This window comes from Pagrus major, chromosome 5, assembly GCF_040436345.1.
Source record: "Pagrus major chromosome 5, Pma_NU_1.0".
Classification (NCBI taxonomy): Eukaryota; Metazoa; Chordata; class Actinopteri; order Spariformes; family Sparidae; genus Pagrus; species Pagrus major.
In genome coordinates this window covers 18,171,784-18,187,797 of record NC_133219.1, presented here as the reverse complement: position 1 = coordinate 18,187,797, position 16,014 = coordinate 18,171,784, and the positions used below count along the sequence as shown (strand labels likewise).

Genomic DNA, 16,014 nt, shown 5'->3' with positions numbered 1-16,014 from the left:
AAACAAAACACTCCCGTCAGTTTTCCATCACAAGTAGTGAACAGTGAATTGCTTTGTGTTCCTTTACATTTGTTTCCTAATATTTTTAGGACGTGAGTCACCTCTCTTCAATTTCCTCCTGGTAATAAGTACTGTGACCCGAGTCGCAGTTCTTCAGAGTTTGTAAATAAAAATAGAACAAATATGAATGTATTATATTTATGCAAGCCACAGTAGCTTAGATCACAAACACATTGTCTCATCTACACAAACTAAGAAGCCTGCAAAATGTTCCTGATGGTTTAAATTTTTCCGTCTACAGGAAATAAGATGATTGAAACTGCAGAATGAAATATTCAGTTTACTTCCAACAGGCAGACTGCTGAGACTTCTGCAACAAGATATTACTGGTAAAATTGATAAACAAAGGCAGGCTTTATATAGTTACTGACTGAAGTGAATAACACTTAAACAGTGGCATTTCAAACCAGAAGGAGAGATGTGAAGCAAACATAAAGGGTGAGGTGAAAGGGACAGATGTTCTGAAAACTAGAAGAGATAGTTACTGTAGTTTGACCCTTCACACTCCATCTTCTCTGAGTCATAACTCAGAAAAATCTGAACACACAGATATGATACAATGATTTTGAAATTCAGTGTAACTTCTCAAGGATAATATCATTTCTTATCCGAGATACGTGTTGAGATCATAGAAAAATAAACCCTCCAAATGACTCCAGAACTTGCCTGAGAATCATAAAATGTTTAGGTTTTCTTCAGTATCAAAGGAATCCAGTGATATATGTCTGTACATCCACTGCGAACAGGAACATCTAACAGTTTATTCAGCATACTTTTAATGGTGGTGATTTGCCAAAATATAAACAAATATAAGCCACAAATATTAGGTCCTACTTGTAGCCCACAGCAAACTAACTCCATAGCAACATATGCCTTCCTTACAACCGGAAGATTATATGAGTGATGGAATTGGCAAGTTTTGAGAAATGTTTGTCTTTAATCACATTTTCTTTTTGAGCCACTGCCGTTAGTTTTGTGTAGTTTGCTGGCGCCCAAGGAAACAGCTGTGATGTGTTGCCTAGAAACAGGGAGATGCTGAACATTGCCACAAGAAAAGCATAATGGTTCGTCTCACAGTTTCGACGGCCAATAAATCGTCTGTGCTGCTAATGGCATTTTTTGAAACCGCCTTTTCACTTGGATTTTTGTATTATACTAAATAAGGACTCATTAAATCCTAGAATTTTAAAGCAAATAAACAGGCATTTGAGCCTTAAATAATGATGTGCATGCTGAGCAGAAAGACACAGACGACCACGAGGCCCTCCTCATTCTTGTTTCTTTGACTCACCCCTTCTCTCTTGTCTCTCTCCAGCGCTCCGTGCATGAACTCCATCGACACCTCCTCGTTCTCAGCCAGCCAGGCCAGGACAAACTGAAGAAACCACCTGGAGAAAGAAAAAGACACACACGCAGAACTACATTGTTAACCTTCTCTTCCATGAACCATGACGTCGATGCATGAAACACGACAGAAAAAGAAGAACCCAAATGTTTTGTTCTTTAGTTCCAAAGCTTGTAGATTCAGAAACCTTTAACACCATCTTGCGAAAACATATCTTTTCAATATCTACTGGATGTGTGTGTGTGTGTGTGTCTTACGCAGGGTACTCAGGCACAGCGTCTGTGAAGGTGGGCAGGTCCATAACATACTCGTTGTAAAGCCACTTGACCTTGAAGTGCAGGTTCATGTAGTCGGCAGTCTTACAGAGCTTGTGCTTCTCGTGTTCTGTAAAAATGACGACCACGCACACAAATAAACACACTGAAATGAACACACACACCAACACAATTCATCTCTTGAGTTCTGTTGCATCAGCTGCTGCTGTACAGTTACTCGGTAAAGATCTTCACCCTATTGTAGTGAAATTTCCTGCACATGTTCTTAGCCAGTTAATCATTATGTATACATGTCCCTGCCTAACAAGAAACAGATTGCATCCTGTTTGGGCCTGTCGTTTCCTCACTTTTCATCAAACTCTGATCAGAGATGCTTCATATATTGAGCATAACATCAAACCACAGCCTGAGATACAGCTGTTATCCAAGTTTGGACTACTTTCCAAGTAGCATTACATCATCTATCAAAGGTAACAGATGGTCGAACTGATAAATAAATCGATCTTTGATGTCCCTTTAAATTCATTGTGGGGAACAACAAGAATATGAAAGAATCCAAAGGTTCTTTGGACTTTACAGGGAGTCAGACAAATAATATACCCCTACAGTAGAGCAACACAGTGACCTGCTTGGGCCAGTTGTAATTTTGAAAAGGTTCAACACAGTAGTGAGATCCAATCAGTGTTCTCTGTGTACTATGAACCAACAAACAAAGAAGCAATTGGAAGAATAACAGCAATCCTGGAGAGCAAGTCTGATTTCATTTCAGGCTTCAATTATTGGATCACTCCCACATTACAAAGAAAAGCTAGTAAGAAGTCGAAGAGTCAGCGCCACAGTGCACCAAGTATTTGTCAAAAGTATTTCTGTAGTCCTTAAATGATATTATAAGACAGAAAAGCAAGTGGAAATTGGAGGTGTTTATGTAATTGTAACATTATAATCTATAATTAATACCATATATGTGATATCAGATAAACAGGAATGATATGTGATAAGGAAGCTAATATGTCTAAGTGTGTATTTCCTTTTCCTTTTCATTTCTTACAATAAATAATAGTATAAATAAATAATTAAAAAATCCTACAGATCAAAGGTTCTGGTAACACTATCATTAATAAATGGTAAATGTATAGTCAATTAAACTTTAGGTAAAGGTGCACTATGTAGTTTTGGGGAAGAAATGTTATGGATAGCACAATTTCATACTGTATTACTTTGTTTATATTTGCAGGATCCTTCTAAGTAGCCACCTTTATAGGGACCTTATCATCTTCTGAAGAGAGCTAGTTTTTTTAGGTTATCGACATAGATTCATCAAATAAATATGAGTTTGTATTATTACATTATTAATAATGTAAATATTACCTTTCTGTGTTTGAATGTCTTTTCAAAAACTTTAGTTTACTGTCAACAAACAATAAAATACTTCATAAACCATTTACTAAGCAATTGTATATTGTAAAGTTGCAACTGATGTTTATAAACCTTTACAATTGCTTAATCAATGGTTTATAAAACATTCCACTGTTTTTAAACAGCAAAACTACTATTAACTAAAATCTAATTAAGTATAAATTGTCAATTTATTTAAGATGGTTACTATAAAGTGTTTCCTAACCCTCAGAGATGATTTGCAAACAGAACACGGTGCACCTGTCTCAGCTGCATTCTTGCCTGTCACGCCCCAGACAACAATATACTGATATTTTAGTAAAGTGGATGATCAGTTCACATGGTAATGAGTGTACCAGTACCAGGGCCGGATTACATAAAAAGATACAAGTGGACAGAATGCATTTTGATATTTGGTAAACAAATAAAATAACTATTTTAATATAACTGCCATATGATTGTTATCATGCTCATTAATATAGTTAGGTATATATTTGTATCTATTTATTTATTTAATGTTTATTTGTATAGGGACAAGTATGTAGTGTAAACCGATGCCACACCACATCTGTTTATATGCTGTATTTAAGCATGTAGCAGTACATGCAGAGGTCAAATATAAATATCTTGTGAACAGGAAAGTAGTCCCCCAAAAATCTAATGGTAGACTTTGTGTCAAAACTTTATGTTTCAGTGGACCTGCTGACAGGGTTTGGAGAACCCGCCCTCCCGTTCTCTGGTCCATATGAAATCATTCTACAGTGCACAAAAGGTTGGGAATCTCTGCTTTGGATGACATATTAGAAATACACACACCATGCCTACACATCCTCATACATACACACACAGTCTTACCAGCATAGAAATCAACTTTGCGGATGCGGAATGTGGTGGGAGCTGGGATGGTGACAGCGGTGGAAAACAAACCAATAAAAGTTAAGGGAAAACAGAGAAGAAAGTTTGATGAAGCAATGATCATAAATAAAAATCAAGTTAGATGACAACACTAGTGCAGCTGGAAGGTAGAGTAGACACTCGAGATGGGTCTCACTGCAGGACTTGTCAGCGATCAAACTTGTGATTTCAGTCAGAAAGCGTCTTAGAAAAAACTTTTTGGACAGTGTACTGACTCGGCTACAAAACTCAGCATCTCTACGGGTTTTGGTGTTCTGTTGTGAGCAGACTTGACATTTTCACTAAAACTAAAAAACAAATCTAAAATCGAGGGAGCTAGGTTTGACATGCCTCAGTGTGCTAGAGAGAGTTTCAGGATACTACAGTTTCTACGAGACACACTCAAAAGCTGGAATATTGAGTAGTTGAGCAGGTTTCCATTGAGACAGATAGACAGTGTGTCACAGTCATCTGATGTTGATGGCTCACTTGAAACAGTTGCATGTGCATATATGTTGAAAACAGCTTACAGTATAATGTGGAGAGCCTCATATCTGAGGCCCATCTCACTGCTGAAGTTATTCATTATTTAAGTTTGTTATCAAATCAAACTAATAGCTAAACCCCCTGCCCCTGCACAACATCCCCCATTATATAAAAAAAACCCTTAAAGCTAATACTTAAACTAATGAAAACTAAGCTAAACAAATCATTTTTAACAATACTCTGGAGACAAAACTGCACTTAAAACAAAAATAAAAACTAATGAAAAACACAAAACTACGATAACTCTGCCTATAGGCGAGTCTGCTTTCCATTGACACCTGCTGACGTTTGATCAAATGTGCTTTTTTGGACTCCATAACTCTAATTTGTGATCCAATATAGACAACCAGGCAAAAAATAAAGCAGCTGTGCCTCTACTGTTTGTTCTGACTGTATCTTGTGATCCACTACATCATGTGTGTCTACGATCTCACCATTGTTCCAGCTGTAGTGGTCGATTTTATGCAAAACTGGAAGACATGGTGGCAAAGAGAGGAAAGAGTTGATGGCAAAACAGCAAGACTGTCTGAGTTGTTACTCTTTCTCACACACACACACACACACACACGCACACTTAGATACACACACACACTGTATACAGACACACATAGTCTTACCCTCCAGGGCATATTTCATGTCCTGAGCGAACAGCATCCACATGACCTCAGCGCTGACTTTACCCACATTAAGTTCCTGAGGAAACCTAGAAGTGAAGAAGAAGTCAGGAGTCAGGACAAGACAAATAGCAGTTAGTAGCTTTAGTTATCCTCTTCGTAGTTATGTCTGTTTGTTAATATTCTGCTAGCCATTCGGCTTGCTAACAGATGCTTTGTGTGTATTTGATCAGAAGTACGACAACAGGTAAACACATAAACCGAGCATCTTTAAATGGCAACTTCACCAGTTTTACACATTAAAGTGTGTTTACAGGTCTTGGGGAGTACTACTGCATATGTGGAAAAAGTAGTATAAAGTTGTTTGTGGCTCCAGAGGAAGCTGCATTTAGTCTGATAAATTGCCTCCAGTGATGTTACTCAGTGGCATTGTGGGTAATGTAGGTGGCAGGTTTTGAAAAGGAAGAAGAATGTGTGGAATAAAAAGGCGATTTCTGATTCTGCTGATCTTTCCTTTTTAAACTATCCAAAATAAGTGTTATAGGACTGCAATGCTAGACTGGTGGACTGCTTTTTAAAACCTGGTGCTGACATTACCCACAATGCAACTGCCACAGAGCGACATCACTGGAGGCAATTTATTAGATTACACGCAGCTTCTTCTGGAGCAACAAAATGCTTTATGCTACTTTTTCCACATACTGTATGCAGTAGTACTCCCAAAGACCTGTAAACACATCTCATGTTAAGTAAGTTGGATGGATTTACATTACATGTATGAGCAATATTTCAAAAAGACAACAACTTATTGGTATAGGACACAGAACAAAGCTCAGTACTGACTGGTTAATGATGGGCGTGTAGGAGTTCTTGTCCTCCTCGATGATGGACACGATGAGCGTGATGAGTTTAGGCCAGAAGTCCAGATTCTGGATGCTCGGACCCTGCTCCTCCTGCTGGCTCTCCTCTTTCTTCTCCTCCTCTTCCTCTTCCTCCTCCTCGTCTTCATCTTCATCCTCCTCCTCCTCCTCCCCCTCCCCCTCCTCTCCTTCCACTTTTTCCTTCTTCTTCTTCTTCTTCTTTTTCTTCTCTGGCTCCGGCTGCGCGAGGGAAAAAGACAGAAGATGTAAAAATGTAAGTATTTAGTTGGCTGACATGATTTGTTTATACACCTATGAGAAGAAGAAAAATCCAAAACCAAATTTCCAGAACATGCAAAAAGAAACACGTGCTGTTATGAGAAGAGTCACAACACAGAACAAAAACAAGTTTGAGAGCTCAGCAGTTGTGTTTCGATGATTTATCTGCCCTGAATAATTTACAACAATAATTACAATATTATTCCTCCACTGCTCTGACACCATTTATTATCAAATATTTTGGCTGCATGTTTATGTGACAAGGTTCTGCACACTCCATAAAGTTGAAAAGGAGACTTTACTTGATTATAATGCAAAGTATTGATAATTTATACTGAGCACAGGCTGGTTTAATGAGTTTAGACACATTAAGACATGAATCTTTCCAAGCATGGTTAAAAATATTCAGTGTTTTTCAGCTGAGGGAGACTCAGTTAATTAGTGCACCAATTAGGGCTAAGCCAGCATGTGCGGTACTGAGATTAATATGAGCCACTGAGTCAGTCTTTTTCCAGGTTACAGAAATATTCCAAGACCCTAAAACTGCTTTGTGTAATCTAACTAAATAAATGTCTGTAAATAACGTCTTTTAAAAAAATCTTTTAAAAGAAGTCCTCATTTACTTCAGTAGGAGAATGCTACAATGCTGTTTTGCTGTGGCGCTCCAAACTTCACTGACTGTCCATCAGCATTGGAGTGAGGAGATAATGACTGAATTTTTTTTTTTTTTTTTGTGAACTTTTCTTTCCAATAAGTGGCGTCTAATGATGTCAAATTGTCACAGGTTGATTAAGTTTAGGGACCAAAACTACCTAGTTAGGTTAAGGAAAATATTATTGTGTTGGGTTAAAATAAGTGTTTTGCTTATGGTTACGTTAAGTTATGTATATGTGAGCATATATGTACCATTAATTAAAGGACAAATGCAGTATGAAGATCGACCAACGTTGTGTAGGGAGGGAATCAACAACTTTTACAGTATAAAATTCCCAAAGCAAGAAGATACAATCTTAAACACATATCCAGTATTATCATTTCTCTCAGACCCATTTGTCCAGAGGGCTAAAGCTCAAAACATGCAGATGCTTAGCAACTCACTGGCTGCACGGCTGGCTGGAACTGCCGGTTGAAGAGCTCCAGACAGTTGTTGAAGATGTACTCGTAGGTGGAGTTCAGGCAGGCCTTGACGCAGTCCCGCACCACGTTGGCGGCCCTGGGGGGACTCTGCAGCTCCAAGACCTACACGAGACCGGACGTTGGAGTGGGAAGATAAGTCAGAAACCTTGTACAGAAACACTCAAGATAGTCATACAATCAAGAAGCTGTGATCACCAGATATTTTTGAGCGTCTCATATGAGGTTTTGAGGAAAGCATAAAAAGTCAAAACACAAACATCCTCAAAATTGAAGCTTATGGTTTTCTTTTGATATCCAGAATATGTACATAATCCCAAGGTGTAGGAGGGTCATTACCAATATGTACAAATGGAAATATATTATAAACAGAAATATAATTTTCCACATTTTTTGCTTCATTTCAAGCCGGAATAGAAAACAAATATGCATGCATGGATACATGAAAACATGAACACACAAACACACAGAGATCCATGATCTTTCCTCTGTACTCCACTGTGGGATCAATCTTCCCATAACAGACTGGATTCAACAGCAAAAGCTCTGAGAGACATTATCATTATTATTATTATTATAGTTTTTTCACCTGTTTTGAAACAAAAAAAAACATAAAATAAAAAATACAGGTTTTAAAAATATATAATGTCTTCCATAGTGAAATCAGTCAAGCAGCGTTGCATGTATCTGATGTCTGGTTTCAGCATTTGGTGGTTATTGAGCTGGTATTTTGTTTCTACCTTCATCCTGAAGAAGGTGATGCTCGTGAGAAGGTCCACCGTTGACTTGAGGTCATTGAGGCGAGCCTTGTTGCTGGCTGGGAAGTTGTTCTGTGGAAAAAAACACACACACATACACTTGTAATAGAGCTCAGTTAACCATTTATTTCTCTGCATTGCAAAGTCAATCTTCCATTTTTTTCTATGACTGATTTCTTTTTGTTTGCCTTTAAAATGTTCATAATATCGAGCTTCCAATTTACTCAGCTTTCAATTTATCTCTGCATAACTGATTACAAGCAGTCATAATTAATTTGAAAAGACAGAAGCACACCATCCAGACAAAAAACTATATGAAAAACCTGCTGTGATCCCAGAATAAACTCAAGAGATAGAAAAAATAAACAACGTCTGAGTAGCTGTGAAGAAAATATTTTTCTTATTGGTTTATTAAGTCAAATGCCAGCAGAAGATGGCAAAACACCTACCATCCTTTTTTTTGGGAATGAGGAGGACAAATTTAAATGTCACTGGGATGGAACTGCAGCTATAGATATGTATGTGTATGAAGAAAAGAATAACAGCAGCTGAGAGCTGAGACTCACTCTGTACATGGAGAGGTCGATACGCAGGGAGTTGTGCAGCTGATCGAGGAGCTTCACAAAACGATCTCTCTGTTGGAAAGAGCAAAGAGGGTTTTTTTTCTCAAAATCTTGCACTTGTTCAGAGTTCAGACAGCGGGGAAGACACAGACATGAGCAATTTGCAGCCTGTACATGTTTGAATATGTCTGAGTGTATGTCTCCGCCTGAATATGTGTGTAGGCTGGCACTACGGAGACTACCAGGGAAGACAGAATGTCTTTTGTGTTAGGAGTATATCAAAATGTAGACAGAAGTCTTCCCATTGATGTTGATGAAACTCTTTCTTTCTTTCTTTCTTTCTTTCTTTCTTTCTTTCTTTCTTTCTTTCTTTCTTACTTTCCTTCTTTCTTCCTTCCTTCCTTTCTTCTTCTTTTCTTGTATATTTTGACTGCTGCTAACCCCATTGAGGATGCATGAAACCACACGGGTGGATTTAATTTCACAATCTGCTGTCAGTTTCATATAATCCACTTAGTGACAAAAAAGATCAGCTTTGCAAATGTTTTATGAGTAAGAAGATGCACTGAACACTCTTGTTAGACCTCAAGGATACACACACGCTCTGGTGAGAAACGCTGAATGTAGACCAGGACTGCATGTGGAACTAACACAGCCGCTGCATTCATTTTGTATTTGGAAGCCATTCAATGCGTTGGTTTTGCTGATTCTCATTGTGTATCCAGGAAGCGCTGCATGCATGTAGTAGATGTGAGGTAAAAGATGTGGCTGTGCATGTGGAAAGTTCAGTATTAACATGTCAGATGTAACTGTTGACTGTCTTTTGTCTTCTTTTTTGAATTTTCAATGAATCCTTTCAGCCTCCTTTCAGTTTGTTTGGCTGTGCTATAAACATACACTAGTTGTTTGTAGGCCTTGTTTCCACTGCATGGTACGTCTCAGCTTGGCTCAAGTCGACCCAGCTGATAGAGGAGGCAAAGAAGGCGAAGAGAAAGAGTGATTGACACTAATGTAAAACAAGCTGATATGTATTTCCCCCAACTAGTCTGACTTGAGATGATTCAAAACTGACATTCAGTTGGCATTCCCTCTACTAGATCAGTAAGTAACAAAACCTGCCTGGTTATTAATACCACCAAGTGTTACGCATTGTCTGTTTCAACTTTAAATGCAGTAACCAGAGGCGTTGCCAAACCAACCAGGACAGAAATATTTGATTAAAACTTTAATGTTCACTTTTCACAATTCTCTATGTTAAATTCATATAACAGATTCTTTTGTGCAGTGACTTGGACACTAACATGCGGGGCCTGCTCATTGGGAGCAATTTGTGTTTTGCTTAAATACATGGAAACACATGGACAGGAGGAGCAAGGGACTGAAGCACCCTATGATCAATGGCCAAACAGCTCGAGTACCTGAGCTGCCAGCCAGTAGCGGTATCCCCAATGCTTATTTTTGTCATTTATCCACTACTCTCCTTCATATGTTTTGGCATCGCAAATGTATTTACATGTCATGCCAAGAAAACAACAGAAAATGAGAAGCACAGAAAGAGAAAGAGAGAAAGAGAGGACTCTGGCGTAGTGGGAGTCACGACATGGCTGACAAACTAACAAGATAAAATGAGTTTTGTCTGACAGAGACAACGAGGGGGAGGAAGAAAGAGAAGCAAGGTTTCCAGTCTCACTAGAAACTGGCAAATGTCATTCACCGGTCTGCAAAAACTTGCAGGAGAAATACATTTATCTAGTAGGCAAAAACACCGGTGAATCCCACATTGGTGCAATTTGATACATGACAGTTAAAAAGCTAAACAGTTGGACATCTGCCATACCTTTTACTTCCTTAGAAAAGTAGCCAGTCATGAATGCATAGCAATTAGTTTGTGCACTGTTAGTATGTTGGAAAGGGTTTCCCTTTGTTTTTATCTTTGGATGAAAGTATGAACACTGGCCAACATTAACTGGCACTGAAAAGCAACAACAACAAAAAAAAAAAGCCAAATTCTAATAAGCCCTTGAGAGACTCTTTCAACTCTTGTTTTGTTTGTGTCTATCTGTGCATCTCATGGTGGTGGGGACAATGCAAGTAGCCATTAATTATGGGGGAGAAAGTGGAAATACATAGTGTTACATATGTGAGTAGTGAGAGTTAAGAAACTGAGGGGCGAGTTTGGTTTCGGAAGAGAGAAAATGAAGTGGAGGGAAGGAGAAATCCCCAAACACTAACCTGCACAACTACATGCCAAAGCTCAGCTCTAACCATAAAGGATGAGGCTAGTTTTATTCTACGTACTTATTGTCAACAAACCCTAAGAAGAAACTATTTTCAGTCTCCAAAATCTATTACCAAAATATTAAAGGTTTACTTTGTTTCCCAACTCATCAAATACTGAAGCTTTGTGTTGGTGGCTGACCCGACCTACCAAACCACAACGCCATTTTGTATTTGACAAGTTGGGAAAGAGACTCAACAATCAACTTTCTTACAATTTGGACCTTTAATGAGTAATTGGGTGACATGTTCCTTTATTACCACAAACACACACAGCTGTTTCATGACATTAGTAACCCTTTTGTTGAAAGGGATGCACCTTTCTGACTTATTCTCTACGATATCGATTAGATTAGATTAGATCGCATTTAAGGATACTGATGAATACGGATCAACATCAGTCGGATCACTCAGCCAATATCCGATTATCCATATTCAGCTTTGAAAGTCAGTATCGGTTCTGATACCAATCCACTGGATCGTTTTTGTTAATCCTTACTTTTTTATGTCTTTTGTAGGAACCAATTGCTTTGGGTCTGAATGTCATAGATATGGCAGTGAAGGGCAGTGAGGTTTTGGTCTTCTGATGGGATTTGTTGACAATAAGAAAAATATACGACATCGCCAGGCTAACCTTAACCTCACCTCTAGAACCAAGTCTTAACCTTAATCTTCAAACAGCCCTTTGAACAAGTGAGAGCCAGACACAATGTCCTCCCTTTTCAAAACTTGTCCTCATTCTCAATGTTTAAAACTCAAGAACACACACACACACACACACACACACACACACACACACACACACACACACACACACACACACACACACATGACCTAAAAAGACTGAGATAAGGATAACAGATCAGATTTGACCTTTAAAAAATAACACATTGTCACATTGTCCTTCCCTAAAGCAAGGCCACACACACACACACACACACACGCACACACACACACACACACACACACACACACACACACACACACACACACACACACACACGCACACGCACACGCACACACACACACACACACACACGCACACACACACACACACACACTAGCCGGTAATAATTGTAATTGGCTCTCCACTCTCCTTGTTACTGATGGGCAGGTTGCTCCCTTCAGGTTTACTGCAGTGACTCTCGTCACGGGGTGCATGAAGATCGCTGTCCTCTGCTGTTGTGACACAATTTATGTGACTATAAAATCATTTGGCATATGCCAAATTCGATTAATCAGATTTGTGATAAATGTGGGAATAATTCATATTACAAGCCTAAAGGTTTCTTCTCACAATTGAAATAAGTAGCCTGAAGGGGAAAATGAAAATGATAATTTGGAGCTGAACTTAATAACTTTTTTGCATCTAAGTCTGCAATCAGGTTCATTATTCTCAGAGAGAACTGAGCTGAGTTACTAACTCAGTTTTCATCACCATTAAATACACCTTCAGTAGCCTTTTTCTGTATTTTGTGGGTTTTTAATACGTTAAAATCATTCAGCTATTATTGGCATATTTTAATTCATTCATTTTTGTACTGAATTAGATTATTTTGTATTTCATATAATATTACTAAATTTTACTGCCTTCCTGTCCTTGATTTCTCTTTTGTCCTGACCTATAGACCGTCTATGACAAGCAGCCTCATCCACAAGACATTACCTAATTGTTCAGTGATGCTCAGAACAAGCTACAATATGCCTCTTTTCTGACACTGAAGCACAGTAAATAGGGCTGGAATATCCCATTGTGGGTGCACTGAGTCCAACCAAATCACATTTTCCCTCCAGCCGGAACAAATTCTGTGTCACAGTACTGACAACTGATGCTGGTTTCAGCACCAAAGCGACTCAGTTTTCCTTGTGGAGCAGGTGCTGAATCCCCACACGCTAATAAAAGTTGCCTTAAATAAGTTGCTGAGGGCAGGTGACATTAAATTCTCTTGGGATCAAACAGCATGTTTTGCTCTTGTCCCAGAGGAAGTGCTGCCCGAAGCAGGAAACAATTCAATAAGCGAGTCCTAGAGCGGAACAGAAGCTGGTGACAAACTGTTGGGGTAATTTAGCTACAGGGCAAGGTCTCAGCTCACTTTTAATATGTTTCAGTGTTGATTCTGATGACTTAATTTTAGATGAAAATCACTAACAACAGAAACATGGAAGGAAACAGGCAACCATTTTTCTGACAGGTACTGTTATTTCTTTATAATCCCATAGGAGGTTTCCTGTAAAGAACTATCTAATCGGGTACTAATTAAAGAAAAAACAGAGACAAAGTCCTACATTTAGTAAGCTGGGTTGACTTTACAAGTAGTTGTCTTCAAAGCAATACATGTCAGGTTAAAAAACTAAAAGCGAGCTTCAACGAAAGCTAATGTCCAAAGTCCACCATACAAAACACAAGCAACAAAAGGCAGGCAAAAAATAATGATCGAGCAAAAACTAAAGTACAAACCAAATCGAAGTCAAACACAAGGGGAAGACAGGACAGCGAACAGACGAGAAACACAGGCTTCAAAATACAATTGTATTAGCACAAGTAGGCCAATGAAATTAGGACATAACCCCTAAACTGGTATATTTCACAATACAACTTGAACAACTGCAAATAAATTATACTTCATGCACAGACTGCAGTGAGCTTCTAAGCACATTTCCTTCTGCACAAAATGTTTAAATCTAATGGCTTATGCTTTTGACTGCAGGCAGCCAGAACAAGTGTAAATTTAAACCCTTTTAAATTCTTTATAGCAAAATTGCACTGAGCAGCTTAGTCATTATTGACACCCACTGCTACTGTCCCTCTTCTCCCACTCAGGTGCAGTCACATTCAAGGCAAGTCACGTAAGTACAAAATGGGCAAAGATGAGACAGAAAAATAGGCACCCCTGATGGAGGTGTCACTTCAAAAGAGCACATTTGGTTTTTGATGTTAGAAAAAAAAAAAAAAACGTACGCATGAAACATTAACAGTAATGAAGTTAACCTACGGACCTGCTCTGCTGCAAAATCTTCAGTGAACTTTTTAATAATAAACTTCGAAAGAGCAGCCATTGCTCATGAACAGGGAGCATTTAAAGAACTCTATGAGAGCTGTTGCTGCTGCTCAGATTGTTTTTCAGATAAGCAGCTCAAGAAAAGTTAAGCAACTAGACATTCTCACAGCAGCCATCATTACTGCCTATGGCTGACAACCAGAGAGCTCTCAGGTGTGAAGGTGTATAATGGATAATGGGCATTGCAGCACACTGTACTCACTCAGAAACTATTCCTCAGGAAGGTAATTTATGATGAAAACAAGCAAAAAGTGAATAGTGTTTGTTTCCACTGGCGAAATTTACTGTAGTATCCACAGCTTCCCAGCAAAAAAAACACAGGAGGTGTGAGATGCTGGCATGTCTGTAGTCTCCTTGTTCTTTCACACACACACACACACACACACACACACACACACACACACACACACACACACACACACACACACACACACACAAACACACACACACACACACACACACACACACACACACACACACACACACACACACACACACACACACACACAGGCTGCAGGCATACAAATACACCCACACACCTGTACAACACAACAGACAGTTTCACTAAAACTGTCAGCTGATGACATGATTTCAGACATGAATTATGAAGAGCAGAGGCGAGGAAGAGCAGATCGATATGACAGCATCTTTCACCGGGCTGGGCAGAGCAGGGGGGTGAGAGAAGACAGAGACAGAGGACAGGGAGGAAAGGAAAGGCTGATGTTTTACAGATTATAAAATCACCTTATTACCATGGGAACAGGTACACTGAAATTGGCTTGGCTGAACATTTGAACAAAAACAAAAAAAAGTAACAAACAACCAGAAAAAGGGAGGAAGGAGGGAAATAATGTGTGTGATCTTCGATTGGTCTGTCTGGGAGGATGCACAGCAGAGAGAGACAGAGAGAGTGAAAAAAGCTCCGACAAATGAACAGAGACAGAAAGACAGAGTGTGGCCAAGCAGAGGGTAAAAAACAACCTCCCTGCTGCCTGTGTGTTGTACAGTCTGAGACCAAAAATGATAAATCAATAAAGAGAAGAGACAAATTATTTGAAATTGTTACAAAAAAAACAATCCCTGTTAGATTTGTGCGCTCTATAGACCGAATCGCCATGACGTCGCCCTAATAACAACAATCACTTAATCACAGTCTCCTCCAGGTGAACAACTGGCAGTTGATTTGTATTGCGAAGATGTGAAATTTCAGTTTTCTAATTTTCGTGTTGCTTCGCTTGCATTTTTGATATCTACACAACAGTGACATCTTACGGACTAACTGCTAGTTTGGGGGTAAATTCAAGCTGTCATCTTCCTTAGTTTGTGGCCGTTGGTTAAAGTTGTGTTATTAATGAGATGTTAAAGCGTCACATATTGTATTGTAGATTCATTAGATGGATATACTTTGAAGTTACATCACAAAAAAAGACAATTCAATTTGATGTATGCTAGTGCGTGATGCAGGGATTGCTACCTGTAAGTTATTACAAACAAACAATTGTCATTGGTTTTATTGTTTTGCTCTTTGCAGTGTCATTAATGGGGTTCATGGGACTTAATCAAATTAGTTACTCACATTAAAAAATTACACAGTAATTGATTAGAGTAATACACAGTAGTTGTACTGTGTTACTAACTTGATACAATACAATTCAATTTAGCTTCAATTTAATATTTACTGATGGATAAATAACTGATCACTATCATGCAACTAAAGACTGCAACTGGAATGGGATTCTAACCAGCTATTGCTCATCTTGGTTATCGAATCAGTTTCAACCAACTAACTTTGTTTTTTTCTACAATTGTTTATGGCTGAGTAATTGCCTTCGACTTGGAGGAGTTAGCTTCCAATATACTTTGGAAGTAGTTTCTCAGAGGCTACTTCACCTTTAATAGAGAGGTTTGTGGTACCAACAGTGTATTCAATTAAGCTGTGGTTGGTCTTACGTAGA

At 38.7% G+C, this 16,014-nt stretch overlaps 1 protein-coding gene across 1 annotated transcript in view; it reads right to left on the bottom strand.

Annotated features, from left to right (window-relative positions):
- Window positions 1–16,014, bottom strand: part of LOC140995917 (protein unc-13 homolog B-like) — a 66,823-nt gene that overhangs the window by 28,108 nt on the left and 22,701 nt on the right. Inside the window, exons 11-17 of the mRNA XM_073466077.1 lie at window positions 8,727–8,795; window positions 8,143–8,232; window positions 7,379–7,507; window positions 5,973–6,100; window positions 5,133–5,218; window positions 1,663–1,789; window positions 1,352–1,448 (exon numbers count right to left, since the gene is read on the bottom strand). Of these exons, the coding sequence (XP_073322178.1) occupies window positions 1,352–1,448; window positions 1,663–1,789; window positions 5,133–5,218; window positions 5,973–6,100; window positions 7,379–7,507; window positions 8,143–8,232; window positions 8,727–8,795 (726 nt within the window). The remainder of the gene's footprint in view (window positions 1–1,351; window positions 1,449–1,662; window positions 1,790–5,132; window positions 5,219–5,972; window positions 6,101–7,378; window positions 7,508–8,142; window positions 8,233–8,726; window positions 8,796–16,014) is intronic.